The sequence below is a fragment of the Heterodontus francisci genome, unplaced genomic scaffold, assembly GCF_036365525.1.
Source record: "Heterodontus francisci isolate sHetFra1 unplaced genomic scaffold, sHetFra1.hap1 HAP1_SCAFFOLD_1842, whole genome shotgun sequence".
NCBI lineage: Eukaryota > Metazoa > Chordata > Chondrichthyes > Heterodontiformes > Heterodontidae > Heterodontus > Heterodontus francisci.
In genome coordinates, this window is record NW_027141992.1 from 1,116 (window position 1) to 18,457 (window position 17,342).

General features: G+C 44.6%; 1 protein-coding gene across 1 annotated transcript in view; it reads right to left on the reverse strand.

Moving 5' to 3' along the window:
* Positions 1 to 2,713: 2,713 nt before the first annotated feature.
* The window catches only part of LOC137365838 (centrosomal protein of 126 kDa-like), a 28,010-nt gene continuing 13,381 nt past the window's right edge, over positions 2,714 to 17,342 (reverse strand). Inside the window, exons 4-6 of the mRNA XM_068028077.1 lie at positions 12,949 to 13,161; positions 7,106 to 7,143; positions 2,714 to 3,036 (exon numbers count right to left, since the gene is read on the reverse strand). Coding sequence (XP_067884178.1) covers positions 2,920 to 3,036; positions 7,106 to 7,143; positions 12,949 to 13,161 — 368 coding nt within the window. The 3' untranslated portion in view covers positions 2,714 to 2,919. The remainder of the gene's footprint in view (positions 3,037 to 7,105; positions 7,144 to 12,948; positions 13,162 to 17,342) is intronic.

Here is a 17,342-nt window from a genome sequence, read left to right on the forward strand (position 1 = left end):
GTTTGTAGATGGGGTGCCAATCAAGCAGGCTTCTTTGTCCTGGATGGTGTCGAGCTTCTTGAGCGTTGTTGGAGCTGCACCCATCCAGGCAAGTGGAGAGTATTCCATCACACTCCTGACTTGTGCCTTGTAGATGGTGGACAGGCTTTGGGGAGTCAGGAGGTGAGTTACTCGCCACAGGATTCCTAGCCTCTGACCTGCTCTTGAAGCCACGGTATTTATATGGCTACTCCAGTTCAGTTTCTGGTCAATGGTAGCCCCTAGGATGTTGATAGTGGGGGATTCAGTGATGGTAATGCCATTGAATGTCAAGAGGAGATGGTTAGATTCTCTCTTGTTGGAGATGGTCATTGCCTGGCACTTGTGTGGCGCGTATGTTACTTGCCACTTATCAGCCCAAGCCTGGATATTGTCCAAGTCTTGCTGCATTTCTACACAGACTGCTTCATTATCTGAGGAGTCACAAATGGTGCTGAACATTGTGCAATCATCAGTGAACATCCCCACTTCTGACCTTATGATTGAAGGAAGGTCAGTGATGAAGCAGCTGAAGATGGTTGGGCCTAGAACACTACCCTGAGGAACTCCTGCAGTGATGTCCTGGAGCTCAGATTATTGACTTCCAGTAACCACAAACATCTTCCTTTGCACTAGGTATGACTCCAGCCAGCGGAGGGTTTTCCCCCTGATTCCCATTGACCTTAGTTTTGCTAGGGCTACTTGATGCCATACTTGATCAAATGCTGCCTTGATGTCAAGGGCTGTCACTCTCACCTCACCTCTTGAGTTCAGCTCTTTTGTCCGTGTTTGAACCAAGGCTGTAATGAGGTCAGGAGCTGAGTGGCCCTGGCGGAACCCAAACTGAGCGTCACTGAGCAGGTTATTGCTAAGCAAGTGCCGCTTGATGGCACTGTTGATGACACCTTCCATCACTTTACTGATGATTGAGAGTAGGCTGATGGGGTGGTAATTGGCCGGGTTGGACTTGTCCTGCTTTTTGTGTACAGGACATACTTGGGCAATTTTCCACATTGCTGGGCAGATGCCAGTGTTGTAGCTGTACTGGAACAGCTTGGCTAGGGGCGCAGCAAGTTTTGCAGCACAGGTTTTCAGTACTATTTCCGGAATATTGTCAGGGCCCATAGCCTTTGCAGTATCCAGTGCCTTCAGTCATTTCTTGATATCAAGCGGAGTGAATCGAATTGGCTGAAGTCTGGCATCTGTGATGCTGGGGACTTCAGGAGGAGGCCGAGATGGATCATCAAATCGGCACTTCTTTGTTGCAAATGCTTCAGCCTTGTCTTTCGCACTGATGTGCTGGGCTCCCCCATCATTGAGGATGGGGATATTTGTGGAGCCACCTCCTCCAGTTAGTTGTTTAAATGTCCACCACCATTCATGGCTGGAGGTGGCAAGACTGCAGAGCTTAGATCTGATCCGTTGGTTATGGGATCACTTAGCTCTGTCTATCGCATGCTGCTTACGCAGTTTGGCACGCAGATAGTCCTGTGTTGTAGCTTCACCAGGTTGACACCTCATTTTGAGGTATGCCTGGTGCTGCTCCTGGCATGCCCTCCTGCACGCTTCATTGAACCAGGGTTGGTCTCCTGGCTTGATGGTAATGGTAGAGTGGGGGATATGCCGGGCCATGAGGTTACAGATTGTGGTTGAGTACAATTCTGCTGCTGCTGATGGCCGACAGCGCCTCATGGATGCCCAGTTTTGCATTGCTAGATCTGTTTGAAATCTATCCCATTTAGCACGGTGGTAGTGCCACACAACACAAAGGAGGGTATCCTCAATGTGAAGGCGGATCTTTGTCTCCACAACGACTGTGCGGTGGTCACTCCTACCAATACTGTCAGATACATTTGCAGCAGGCAGATTGGTGAGGACGAGATCAAGTATGTTTTCCCCTCTTGTTGGTTCCCTCACCACCTGCCGCATACCCAGTCTAGCAGATATGTCTTTTAGGACACGGCCAGCTCGGTCAGTAGTGGTGCTACCAAGCCACTCTTGGTGATTGATATTGAAGTCCCCCACCCAGAGTACATTCTGTGCCCTTGTCACCCTCAGTGCTTCCTCCAAGTGCTGTTCAACGTGGAGGAGTACTGACGCATCAGCTGAGGGAGGGCGATAGGTGGTAATCAGCAGGAGGTTTCCTTGTCCATGTTGACCTGATGCCATGAGACTTCATCGGGTCCAGAGTCAATGTTGAGGACTCCCAGGGCAACTCCCTCCCTACTGTATACCACTGTGCCACCACCTCTGCTGGGTCTGTCCTGCCGGTGGGACAGGACATACGCGGGGATGGTGATGGCAGTGTCTGGGACATTGCTTGTCAGGTCTGATTCCGTCTGACTATGTCAGGCTGTTGCTTGACTAGTCTGTGGGACAGCTCTCCAACTTTGGCACAAGCCCCAGATGTTAGTAAGGAGGACTTTGCAGAGTCGACAGGGCTGAGTTTGCCGTTGTCGTTTCCGGTGCCTAGGTCTTTGCTGAGTGGTCCGTCCGGTTTCATTCCTTTTTATTGACTTTGTAGCGGTTAGATGCAACTGACTGGCTTGCTTGGCCATTTCAGAGAGCATGTAAGAGTCAATCACATTTCAGTGGGTCTGGAGTCATATGTAGGACAGACCAGGTAAGGACAGTAGATTTCCTTCCCTAAAGGACCTTCGTGATCCAGATGGGTTTTTACAACAATCGACAATGGTTTCATGGCCATCATTAGACTAGCCTTTTAATTCCAGATTTATTAATTAATTTCGTAACTGAAGTAACAACTTTCTAAAAGAAACATTGGTTTTGTATTAAAGTGCATTTTAAACTTTAGATTATGTTTAAAAGTTTTCACCTCAGAATAAAGTCCATACTATATAATAAATTTCATGTCGCTCTTCATCAGCTGGTCTCGTTTCTTTAGTATTTTCTTTTAATGCGTGCATGATTATCAGCAGCAAGGCTGCGATGTTTTTGTGTATCACAAAACGCTTGCCCTGTCCTGGACCCTGAGCCAGAAACACCATTTGATATGATCTAAATGAAAAAATTGATATGAATATTGCATGTTTACAAATATCATTGTATCATTCACACACATGAATGTGATGGATGATAATGTACCATATTATATAATATGAAAGGGAAAACAGATAGGGTTGATTGGGAGAAACTATTTCTGTTAGGTGGGGAATCTAGGACATGAGGCATAGTCTAAAAATTAGAGCCAGACCTTTCTGTAGTGGAATTAGGAAATGCTTTTTCACGCAAAGGGTGGTGGAAGTTTGGAACTATCTTAATCAAACGGCAATTGATGCTGGATCACTTGTTAATTTTAAAACTGAGATTGATAGATTTTTGTTAGCCAAAGGTATTAGGGGATGTGGGACAATGGTGTTAGGGCGCAGATCAGTCATGATCTCACTGAATGGCGGAACAGGCTCGAGGTGCTAAATGGCCTATTCCTGTTCCAATGTTTCTATGTAAGCAAAGAACCACAGTAAATAATTAAAACAGAAAGCAAATCAGGCAATGCCTTTAAAAGTGGAGGGAAAAAAGTGTTAGGAGGAGAAAATAGCAAGCCTGATCTGGCCAAAATGAATGGTGCTGATTTTTGTGGTTTGGGTCTTTTTTCTCTGAAGACAAAACTAATGATATACCATCATTGTTATAAATGAAGTAACTCATAACCATGTTTGTTTTATTATATAAACTGACAGAATGGTTACAACATAAATATTTAAAAAACAGTTAAGTAACAAAAATGCTGTATTATAAAAAAGACAGATAAAAACAGGCAAACTAAAACTTTCACGGGCTCTGCAATGGGAATAAAAGAAATAAGAGCAGGAGTAGGCCATTCGGCCCCTTCAGCCTGTTCAGCCATTCAACTAGATCATGGCTGATTTTCTACCTAAATCCCATTTTCCTGCGCTATCCCCATATCCCTTGATGCCTTTAATATCTCGAAATCTATTGATCTCTGTCTTGCACATACTCAATGATTGAGCCTCCACCTCCCTCTGGAACAGAGAATTCCAAAGATTCACCACCCTCTGAGTGAAGAGATTCCTTCTCATCTCAGTCCTAAATGGCCTGCCCCTTATTCTTAGACTATGTGTCCTGGTTCTAGACGCCCCAGCCAGGGGAAACATCCTTCTGCATTTACCTTGTCGAGCCCTGTAAGAATTTTGTATGTTTCAATGAGATCACCTCTCATTCTTCTAAACTCTAGAGAAAACAGGCCCAACCTCCTCAATCTCTCCTCATACGACAATCCCACCATCCCAGGAATTAGTCTGGTGAACCGTCGTTGCACTCGCTCTATGGCAACTGTATTCTTCCTTAGGTAAGGAGACCAAAATTGTACACAATATTCCAGGTGCGGTTTCACCAAGGCTCTATACATTTGCAACAAGACTTCTTTTCTCCTGTACTCAATTCCTCTTGCAATAAAGGCCAACATACCGTTTGCTTTCCCAATTGCTTGCTGCACTTGCATGTTAACTTTCTGTAACTCACGAACAAGGACATCCATGCCCCGTGGATATCATCACTTCACGATCTCTCACCATTTAAGAAATACTCTGCATTTCTATTTTTCCTACCGAAGTGGAAAACTTCACATTTATCCACATTATATTCCATCTGCCATGTTCTTGCCCAATCACTTAGTCTATCTAAATCCTCTTGAAGCCTCTTTGTATCCTCCTCACAACTCACATTCCCACATAATTTTGTGTCATCAGCAAATTTGGAAATATTACATTTGGTCCCACATCCAAATCATTGATATAGATTGTGAATAGCTGGGCCCCAAGCACTGATCCTTGCGGTACCCCACTAGTCATGGCCTGCCAACCTGAGAATGACCCGTTTATTCCTACTCTCTGTTTTCTGTCCGTTAACCAGTTCTCAATACATGCCAGTATATTACCCCCAATCCCATGTGCTCTAATTTTAGTTACTAATCTCTTGTGTGGGACCTTATCAAAAGCCCTCTGAAAATCCAAATACACCACATCCACTGGTTCCCCCTTAGCTATTTTGCTAGTTACATCCTCAAAAAACTCCAACAAGTTTGTCAAACGTGATTTCCCTTTCATAGATCCATGTTGACTCTGCCCAATACTACCATTATTTTCTAAGTGTCCAGTTATTACATCCTTTATAATAGATTTTAGCATTTTTCCTGATGTCAGGCTAACAGGTCTGTAGTTCCCTGTTTTCTCTCTCCTTCCTTTCTTAAATAGTGGGGTTACCTTTGCAACCTTCCAATCTGCAGGAACTGTCCCAGAATCTATAGAATTTTGGAAGATGACTACCAATGCATCCACTATCCCTACAGCTCTAGGATGTCGATCATCAGATCCAGCTGATATCCCAACCTTCATTCCCATTAATTTCTCCAGTACTACTTTTTCACTACTACTAATTTCTTTCAGTTCCCATTCTCACTAGTCCCTTGGTTCTCTAGTATTTCTGGGAGGTTTTTTGTATCTTCCTCTGTGAAGACAGATACGAAGAAGGGAATTTTATTCTGGCAGCAAGGGCCTTGACATCTGGAAAATGCGATGCCGAGATTCCCGTGTTGTCTCTTCTTTGGAAGGCCTGCCAAATCTAGTGCCAATCAGGCACTTAAGTGGACAGCGGCGGGCCTTCCAAAGGATCAAGGACCCCTTTGCAGGAAGTACCGCCCTTGGACAGTTGCCAGCCAATCAGAGGCCGGTGGCTGCAGCGCCACCATGGAGGTGGTGCCTGCTGCTGAAGGAGCACCTACCGGAGGCCGAGGAGTGCCACTGGACCCAGGCCACAGGTAGGTCAGGGTGGGAGGGCCTTGCAGGGTGGGGGTCTCTGAGTAAGGGAGTCAGCAGAAAGGGCAGTGTGTGGCTCTCAGTGGGCACCCCCTTTTCCTGATGCCGGATCCCTCGCTAAATGTCTTTTAACGAGGAACACCACCCCCCCCACCCCCACCGCCCGGAGCTGGGAAGCAGCCCGCATGGTTTTCCTTGCTGTGCTTCCCATGCGGCAACAGGTTGCCTGCCACACGGTTAATGCAGCTGCGGCGTGAAGAGGCCCTTAATTGGGGGTTAATTGCCCAGTTAAGGCCCCATTTGGCGGTGGGGCGGGAAGGCTCTTCACAGGCCTTCCCACCCTGGACTAAATTTTGACAGAGGCGGGATGGTAGCAGGAACCATCTCCTGTTACCACCAGCCCACCTGATTTTTATGCTCTCCAAACCTGCCATGGTGGAGAGCATAAAATTCCCCTCAGAGTATTTGTTTCGTTTTCTGCCATTTCCTTATTCCCCATTATTATTTCTCCTGTCTCTGCCTGTAATAGGCCCACATTTGTCTTTGCGAATCTTTTGTTTTTTTACATACCTATAGAAACTTTCATAGTCAGTTTTTATGTTTCTCACTAGTTTGCTTTCATATTCTATTTTCCCTTTTTTTTAAATCAGTTTCTTGATCCTCCTTTGCTAAATTCTAAAATGCTCCCAACCCTCAGACATACTACTTTTTTGGCAACTTTATAAGCCTCTTCCTTTACTCGAATACAATCTTCAAGTTCTCTTGTTAGTCATGGTTGGATCACTTTTCTTGGTGGGTTTTTGTGCCTCAAAGGAATGTATATTTGTTGTAAACCATGTATTAATTCTTTAAATGCTTGTCATTGCATGTCTACCGTCATACCTTTTAATGTAGTTTTCCAGCCTACCACAGCCAACTTGCCCCTCATACCTTCGTAGTTTCCTTTGTTTAGATTTAAGACCTTAGTTTCAGGTTGAACGACATCACTTTCAAGCTTAATGTAAAATTCTATCATATTATGGTCTATCTCTCCTCCTAACTACCGCTTCTTCTTCCCAACCTTGTCACTATAGTTAAAAGCAGATCTAACTCCATTTAATATTTGGCTCAATATCTGGGTAACCTTCAAAGAAAATCATCGAGTGCAGCTGACAAATTGCAGGCATAAAAGTTTGGAGGCAGTTGTGATAGTGACATTTCAGAGTACTGGATACAATAATATCACTTGGGGCAATTAACGTAGGAAAAGTCAGATGGAAGAAATGATGTGCAGCAGAAAACACATTACTTACGAAAGGAGATGGACTTGTCTGAACAGTCTCTTGGATATCTAAATGATGTTGGAAAAGAAAAGCAGTTTTTCACTTTCTAAAAATATTTCTTTGTGGATTTTCTGAAAGATACCAAGTTTCCATAGTTATCGCTACTAATATTTTGTGACCATAGTGGGCTTGAATTTTCATGGGTGTTTTCCTGATTATCTGCCATATCTTTTGCCGAAGTTCCCCCCCCCAAACCCTGGAGAAACAACATAGAAATTGAATGCATGGACCCTTACCAACAACACAGTGAATAAATGCACCACTTTATGGGGTAGTAATCCTTACAGATCAAGACATCCCCACATTCAGCGTTATACGGGTATGTTATTCTAGGCAAAGTGGAAGTTGTGGTGGAACAATTATCTTCATTGTCCTTGGATTGGAAAGCGGGATGCAAAATGGCTAGGGCTCCCACTTCTGACTGCTAGCCAAAGATGGACATTGAGTGAGGACAGCATTGGGGTTGATAAATTTAATAAATTGCATGGTTGAATAACTTGGCAACCCGTCACTTTCAGGTGACAACCCCAGCAAGAGTGACTGATTTCAGAAGAGGAGGGGAAAAATAAGCATACTTTTCAGCTCCTGTTTCAGTAATCTGTATTGTTTCTGCATAATTCGGTAAAAATAACATTCTTTAAATATATATAGTTGGCAATTTCACTATTGCCAATTGTTTTACTGCATTGATTCTATAAAGCCCTTAATGAGCATGTCTAACATTCTTCTTGTTTCCAGTACTGCTCCTCAATCCATTTGCCAAGAGGTGCACTTGATCAAAGTGGATAAAATAGCTCTAAAACTCACTGCAGCTTTAATTCATCCTTCATTTTTAGATAACCCAATTAATTTACACTGGGAGCCTCAAGAGGCTCCCAGCCAACACTATACTTTAAGCTAGGGTTGTTAACTGGGAGTGCAATGCTGAAATAAATAGGTTGCATTTAGTGACACTACTATTTCTGAGCAGAATGAGATTATTGGCTAATTTCCATGTCAATCACATCTGGAGATGGCACTGCTGTAAAAGACTGGAAGAAAACACAGGTAAAGGAGTCAAGAATTGGAAGCAAGCACAGACCTCTGTGATTTTTCACATGTGGTCACAAACCAGTTGAACGCTCAAAAAGTGAAAGCCTTTGCGGTGGCAGGGAGCTGTAATGGCCACATGAGTGCAGACGATCATCCCTTGCACACTAGGGAAACAAGTGGTGGTGCCAAAGGCTGCTGATCTTGATGCCTGTCTGTCCTCAACTACGGGGAAATAGATGAAATCATTTGCACAACAGAATAGGGCACTGGTCACCTCTTTGATGCACCTATGAGGTAGCAGCCTGTGAGATGCCATATATGTCAGCCGCTGAACCCTGAAAAGCACCACTAGCAAAGAAATCAAGTGCAGCAGTAATCTTGAGGGCAACATTCAGTGACCAACTTGCGTGACATCCTCAGTTGTCTCTGGCATTCACTTTCGGACATCTGAAGGTAGTTTGTCCCTGTCTTGAGGATGCGCTGATATGCCAGCACCAGTCTTCTATAATGTCTTGCCTGGATGGCCTCATTCTGAGCAGCCTCTGCCTCTGGTGTTGCCTGTTGCTGGCGTTGCAACATTAGCCGCTAATCTGCAACAGCCCTCCTCAGTCGCATCTTCTGCTCTTCTTCCCATGGTAGGAGAAAAATTAGGTATATGAGACCTGTGTCTTTGCAGCTTTGCAATTGTTAAAATGAGACCAGCGTTAAAATTCACCCATGTATTGCCATGGAGTTCTAACATTGAAATAATGAACAAATAGCTTGAGGCGACTCACATTGCACGCAGCCTAAAATCCACCCACCCATCATTGGTCTTCTCCCAAACAAATTGAAATCCTTGAATGACCACATGGTTTACAGTATCATTTGACAAAATGGTGTGTGTAATAATAGAGTCGGGTTTCCCCACCTTCCAACCTCCTCCCGCTGCATTCCAGCCTGCACCTATCAACCTTGACCCACACAATGTTGCCTTACACCTTCCCTCTGTGACACTTGAACCTCCCTCCATTACCTTGAACCACATAACTATAAACTTATACATGCTACCCCTCCCCCCGTTCCTACATCCATGACCATAGAAATGCCTACTCTAACCCTTAATCCTCCAAATATCGAACTAGAAATCATTGCTGATTTCCCCTCCCTATGATATCAAATAGCCAAACATTAGTCTTGACCTTCTCCCCTACCGAAACCAACTGCCCCCTGTGACTGTGACTGTACCCTCTGCCAGCCAGTACCCTGAGTTTGCCCCACAGCACCCCAACGTGGACAGCACTCATCCCTCCCTTTAGGCCCACTCTACTATTCTTTGCAAAACAACCACCCCACTCCCAGCCAAATGCAGCATCGACGACACCTAGGACACATTCTGGATGCAAAAGCATTCCCTCCCCTGCTCCTCCAGTCACCCGAGACCCCACCCAGTGTCTTCCCCTGCTCCTACAGGCACCCGAGATCCCACCCTGTGTCCTCCCCCAGCTATGCCTTCCCCGCCATCCCTGCTAAAAAACTGCCCTTGCTGGTCCTGAGCCTGGAGCCAAACATCCATTCCTATGGCGGCCTTCCTTTTGCCGAAGAGTTCAAGAAAGAAAATCATTGACCTCAGACACAACTGCACAAAGCCGACTGGTGCATGCCACCTTTGAACGAATGTGAACCGAGTGCCACGAGATTCCCGTTTGCTGCTGACTTAATCTGGCAGGAGGACTTAATTTGAAATACCTGTAGGGTAATGAGTATTCATGCTATGCAAATGTATGGAAAGCTGCAATCCGCCACAGAACTGGGTGAAGCCTGGTCCGCCGCTGAATTAATTACAAAACCAAAACCTGCCATCTGGAAATCAAAATATTAACTCACGCCTAATTAAGTCATCCCACCCACCACAAAAGCCGCTCTTGCAGGTCCCATAAAATTCCCCCCGAAGGGTGTATGACCAATAGTGGGGAAAAAGGACAGAGGAGGCAGAGAGTCAGAGGACCAAAGATTGCAGAAGGGGACACCAGGTTGGATTTGCAGATATGGGGAAGCGAGGTTGTGCAGGGACTTGGGGATGAAGGTTTTGAATTCAATGGACGGGAAGGCACTGGCTGATATTTTGAGTCCCACGGCATTCCCGACAACGGAACCAGAAGTTGGCATAATTTCCGCTTCCACCATTTTTCCCTTTTCCCACTCGATTTCATGTGTAAATTTAACATGCGGCTACAGGCACAGGGGACACATGGGATTATGCAGCGGGGATCGCCTTTCATTGGTGGAACCTGCTGTCACTGGGCCAAGCACCATGATCGCCACAGCTATAAAGCTTTCTGTGCTTGCAGCCTCAAGAATCAGTAGCCTTCCTGGCATGTAAGTCTCTGCACAGGAGCCTGAAATGAAGCTTGAAATCAAATCAAAATGCTTTTGCCTTCATTAATTTTTGTAATCCAGCACCAAATTCACATCATTTACTTTTTTTCTGCAGCAACACAAAAGAAAATGTCAGCCAGCAGGCAGCGTCCTGCCCAGGGTTCAGTGATGCCTCCCTGCAGGTTCTCCTCCAGGCCATCAGGGAAAGGCAGGAGGTCCTCTTCCCAAAAGACAGAGTACGAAGACCTCCCGCCTGACCAAGGTAGCCTGGATGGAAGTTGCAAAGGCGATCTCGAACTGCGGGGTCACTCGTAGAACCTGCGTACAGTGTCGCAAGCACATCAATAAGATGCTCATATCAATGAAGTTGCTTCATTGTTTTTCTTGCTGGCTCCATCTCTTTAAGACAGAGGGCAAACAGGCATGTATTGGATTGCATGAGTAGCCTTGGTGCCATACACTAAATGATTGTGTGGAAAGTTGTCAAAGTGCTTGGATGTGTCATGCGAAAGCCAGTCCTGAATAAGTGATGCCGATGCATGTTTACAATAGCTGTGATCCATCTTAAAAAAATCTCATTGAATCTGTACTGTCTCCTGCAGGATAGACGCACACACAACCAGCACGTGTGCGCCATGACAGGTGAAGGTGCCGCAGAAATTATGGTCGCGACACCAGCTGAAGAGGAGGCTGCACAATTGTGAGAGAGGAGGGAGGCAGGGCAATATCAGATGGCGAGGCAGGATCCTCAGGGCGTAGAAATGAAGCGTCATCTTCAGTCTTGCAGCCATATGTGCACATCCACTGGAAGTGTGCAAACTCATGCACAGCTGATGCTCAATGAGTCTCTGTTTGTGTCTCCACTGCCGGTGCCCACAGTCGAGTGTCTGAAAGCCGCAAGGCCCAAGTTTCCTTCTCTGGGGAGAAAGAAGAAACCAATGCCCCAGAAGGTGCACCGTCATTTGCTTCTTCTTTCACCTACGCCAGCACAGATATATCCACATTGTCTGCGGCGGGGGAGGGGTCTAAGAATAGGATCTGGGTCACAATGTGGTGTGCACGACACAGAAACATCCCAGCAGATGAGGAAGCCAGCCGGGTCCCCAGACAATTGGAGGACTGCTGAGGTCCTGGCCTCTGCTCAGCCCCATGCTCACGATGATCCTGTTTGTCGCAATGAGATGTCTGCTGGATGTGAGCAAAGCCATGTGGAACATATGTCGGAGATTCCTGAGGTCATGCGTGGCTTTGTGCGTACCATGGAGGAGTTCATGCAGGTAGGTAGGACTGAATTGTAACTAAACATAGGGTAATAAGTTTCATGACATGTAAATGAATGCAAAGCTGCAATCTGCCACCGTGCGGGGGAACCCTGGAATGCCGCAAACACACCACCGACTTAATTTCTCTAAAATATCCCGCTGTTGGGAATCCGAGAAAACAACTTCCGCCTAATTAAATAACTCTGCGCGCTACCAAATCTGCTCTTGCACCACCCATAAAATTCCACCCACTGTTTCATTAATTTTAATTGAATCTAAAAAAGTAACTAGTTGCTATGATATCTGTAATTAATATTTACTTCAGAGTGTCTATTGACATCACTGCGTTAGCCAATGAGTTGGAGGCACTGCGAGACTTACAGCAAGACTTAACAACAAACAAAGTCTATTTACTCAGCAGAGTCTATTTAAAAACAGTTTCTATGAACTACAGCAAACAGAACCTATGATCGAAACAATAATAATATTTCCCGATAAAAGCAGGATTTCCAGTAAAATGCGAGTGGAGAATAGTTACATAATACAAGTTGATTAATTCTCCAGCCAGATGCAGTGTGCAGAGGATAGTTACACACAAATTACGTGTGTAGAATCAATCCCAGTCACTTATAGCAATGCAGTCTCCAGGCATGACTAACAAGGGAATTATGCAATAACCTCCATTCTGGCTGGGAACAGTGGTGTATACAGCCAAGGGAGCTGGGCCTATCCGGACGGCAGGTGTGCTGGACCTACAGAAACGAGCCACAGCTCATGATAACCCCAAATCCCACATACATAGAAAGATAGAAAATAGGCACAGGAGCAGGCTATTCAGCCCTTCGGGTCTGCTCTGCCATTCAAAAAAGATCATGGCTGACCGTCTAATTCAGTACCCTGTTCCCGCTTTCTCCCCATATCCCTTGATCCCTTTGGTTTTAACCTTTGTATCACTCTTTAGACTAGCAATGTGCTACATTTGTATCCATGATGCAGCGCAACATGCAACTTCAAACTAAAAATATCTAAGCAAAACTGCAAGCAGTCTTGGGAACCTTAACATAACTCAAAGTTAACACTTCTTAATCCACTTGCGTCAGAACTCCTTACATGCCAGTAGGAAAATTTCAGCTCAAGAGTTGCTGGATTAATTACACTTACACTGCAATCTTTGATCGAGATGGTCTAATGACTGGAGAAGCTTCTGTTCTTCAAACGACAGTGCACTGAGGCCTAACCTTTGTACTTTGTTTTGAAGAAAAATGTATCGCTGACTCTCTATCGCATCCATAGCAGCCAGAATGTCACTATCTATAGCAGATGTTTCCACCAGATTTTCTGCTAGCATAAACTGTTCAGTGCTTTCTGAAACTGCTGAGAAGATAAGCAATGCAAAAAATTCATCTTATTAGGCTTTGCAAATTCCAGTTTTCATGCCACTAATACATAAGGTGAAATTGAAATTGGTAGCAAATGAAGGACAAGCGAAAGATTATATTGTAAAATGGATCTTTACATTTCTTATACTAAACAAAGCTATAAATAGAAATGAAGTTTTAAAATATTACTATCTCCACAATATTATTAGGATTCTCATTTTCAGGTTTAAACAAATAAAGTTTAACAGCATCACACTCCCCACAGAAAATTGTGAAATTAGGTATTATTCTGACAGTACATTTAAAAACTCTAGTACATTCGTGACAAAATTAACAGTCACTTGGATAAATGTGGATTAATTAAGGAAAGCCAGCATGGATTTGTTGAAGGAAAATTGTGTTTAACTAACTTTATTAAGTTTTTTGATGAGGTAACAGAGGGTTGATGAGGGTAATGGGGTTGACGTGGTGTACATGGACTTTCAAAAGGCATTTGATAAAGTGACACATAACAGACTTATCAGCAAAGTTAAAGGCCAGGGATTAAAAGCACAGTGACAGCATGGATACGAAGTTGGCTGAGTGTCAGGAAACAGAGTAGTACTGAATGGTTGTTTTTCAGTCTGAAGAAAGGTATATCGTGTGGTTCCCCGGGAAACGGTACTATGACCAACGCATTTCTCGATTATTGCTGAAAAAAGAGACATGCTGTTGAAGCTTTTCTGCTTGCACTCTTCAGGACTGATGCAAGAATGCCAAATTTCAAAGGGAGCAACAATTTATACTGCATGAGAAAAGGGTGCTGATTGGTTGGCATGTCGACTCTGGTCAAGAAGTCGCCATGGAGAATGCACCAGTGAACAACTGTCACCCACGCTTTTGTTTAATTCAAAAAAGGTGCAATACCTGGACATTCTAAAGTCTGTCCTGATGAGTGCAAGATGAAAAGCTTTGACAACGTGTCTCTTTTTCAGCAATCCTCAAGTTCTGTACTAACAACCAACTATTTGCATTTCTTGATCTTTATTAATGACCTAGACATGGGTGTGCCGGGCACAATTTCAAAATTTGCAGATGACACAAAACTTGAAAGTATTGTAAACTGTGAGGAGGCTAGAGATAGATTTCAAGAGGACGTAGGCAGGCTGTGGAATGGCAGACATGTGGCACATGAAATTTAATGCAGAGAAGTATGAAGTGATACATTCTGGTAGGAAGAACGAGGAGAGGCAGTAGAAAATGAAGGATATCATTCTAAAGAGGGTGCAAGAACAAAGGGACCTCAGGGTATATGTGCACAATTCATTGAAGGTGGCAGAGCAGGTTGAGAAAGCAGTTACTAAGTCATACGAGATCCTGGACTTTATAAATAAAGGCATAGAGTATAAAAGCAAGGAGGTTATCGTGAATCTTTATAAACCCTGGTTTAGCCTCAACTGGAGTATTGCATCCAATTCTGGGCACCACGCTTTAAGAAGGATGTGAAGACGTTTGAGAGGATACAGAAAAGATTTGCGAGAATGGTTCCAGGGATGAGGGACTTCAGTTATGAGAATAGTTTGGAGAATCTGGGGTTATTTTCCTTGGAGAAGAGAAGGGTAAGAGGAGATTTAGTACAGGTGTTCAAAATCATGAGGGGTATGGACAGAGTTGATGGGAAGAAACTGTTCCCATTGACAGAAGGGTCAAGAAACAGAGGACACTGATTTAAATGATGGACAAGAGAAGCAAAGGTTTTTTTAAAATTCCTTCATGGGTTGTGGGCGTCCTTGCCAAGGCCAGCATTGGTTGCCCATCACTAATTGCCCTTGGCAACTGAATGGCTTGCTCAGACATTTTAGAGGGCAGTTAAGAGTCAACCACATTGCTGTGAGTATGGAGTCACATGTAGGCCAGACCAGGTAAAGACGGCAGATCTCCTTCCCTAAAGGATATCAGCGAACCAGATGGGTTTTTACGACAATCAATGATAGTTTCATGGCATCATTACTGAGACTAGCTTTCAATTCAAGATTTTTAAAAACTAATTGAACTTATTAATTAATTGAATTTAAATTCCACCAACTGCCATGGTGGGATTTGAACCTGCGTCCCCAGTGCATTAGCCTGGGCCTCTGGATTACTAGTTCAGTGACATTACCACAATGCTACTATCTCCCAATAACATGAGGGAAAAAAAATTTATGCAGCAAGTATTAAGGATCTGTAATGCGCTGGTGGTGGAGGCAGGTTCAATCATTGCTTTCAAAAGGGTATTGGATAATTATCTGAAAATAGAAAACTTGCAGGCCAACGGGAAAAAGGCAGGGGAGTGGGACTAGCTGAGTTGCTCATGCAGAGCTGGCATGGACACAATGGGCCGAATGGCCTCCTTCTGTGCTGTAACCATTTCACGATTCTATGATTTTAATATAAAAATAAAAGCTAAACCCAGTTACGTATAAAATAAAAACAAAAACTGCTGGAAATACTCAGCAGGTCTGGCAGCATCTGTGGAGAGAGAAGCAAAGTTAACATTTCAGGTCTGTGACCTTTGATCAGAACTGGCAAAGGTTAGAAAAAAATTAGGTTTTAAGCAAGTGAAGGGGTGGGGAGAGAACAAAGGGGAAAGTGTTTGATAGGGCAGGAGAGATTAGATAGCAAAGCTGTCCTGGGACAAAGGCAAAGAGTGTGTTAATGCTTGTGGTGAAAACGAAAGCATTAGTCCAGTCAGAGTTTTAATAGCAGCATAATGAGCAGCTTTGACCACATGAAAAGCAGGCACATGGTTAAAAAATAAAGTATTAAAAAAAAAGGCCAGTCATGCTCTGAAGTTATTGAACTCAATGTTCAGTCTGCAAGGCTGTAGAGTGCCTAATCGAAAGATCAGGTGCTGCTCCTCGAGCTTGCGTTGATGTTCATTTGAACACTGGAACAGGCCAAGGACAGAAATGTTGGCATGAAAACAGGGAGAATATTGAAATGGCAAGCAACCGGAAGCTCGGGGTCATGCTTTCAGACTGAGCGGAAGTGTTCCGCAAAGTGGTCACCCAATCTGCGTTTGGTCTCCCCAATAGTTTTAGTTTAGTTTAGAGATACAGCACTGAAACAGGCCCTTCGGCCCAACGAGTCTGTGCCGACCATCAACCACCCATGTAGGGAGACTGCATTGTGAGCAGCGAATACAGTATACTAAATTGAAAGAAGTACAAGTAAATCGCTGCTTCACCTGAAAGGAGTATTTGGGGCCTTGGATAGTGAGGAGAGAGGGGGTAAAAGGGCAAGTATTACACCTCCTGTGATTGCATGGGAAGCTTCCATAGGAAGGGGCGAGGTGGTGGGGGTAATAGAGGAGTGGACCAGGGTGTTGCAGAGGGAATGATTCCTTTGGAATGCTGACAGGGGAGGGGAGGAGAAGATGCGTTTGGTGGTGGCATCGTGCTGGAGGTGGCAGAAATGCGGAGGATAATCCTCTGGATGTGAAGGCTGGTGGGGTGGAAAGTGAGGACAAGGGAACCCTGTCGCAGTTCTGGGAGGGAGGGGAAGGGGTGAGGGCAGAGTGCGGGAAATGGGCCGGACACGGTTGAAGGCCTGTCAACCACAGTGGGGGGGGGGGGGGGGGGAAATGCTCAGTTGAGGAAAAAGGAAGACATATCCGAAGCGCTGTTGTGGAAGGTTGCATCATTAGAGCAGAAGCGTCGGAGACGGAGAAACTGGGAGAATGGAACGGAGTCCTTACAGGAGGCAGGGTGTGGAGAATTGTAGTCGAGGTAGCTGTGGGAGTTGGTGGGCTTATATTGAATATTAGTGGACGTATTTCTTATTTCTTATGTTCTTTATTTGTTACGTATTTGTCTGCTATGCATACATTTTAGGCAGGATTTTCCCTGCGGGCCTTGGGACCCGGACATCAGGGTAAAATGGGGGTCAGAAGCCCGTACTGTATGGGAAACAATCACCCAGCAGTGATTTTCCCCAAATTGACCAATTAGTGGCCAGAGTGCAGGATCTGGTCCAATTAAGAACAGTTGGTGGGCTCTCAAAGCAGGACAGTTGAGAAATCTAATATGTCTGAAGCACATAGTGATTATGCACAGAGTGCTTTGTAAACAGAGTGCTAAAGTTGGGAATTTGGTGCAGAGAGGGAAGGAGGTGCTGCTTTTTATTCTTTTTGTATTAGCTCCAGTAGCCGGTGGG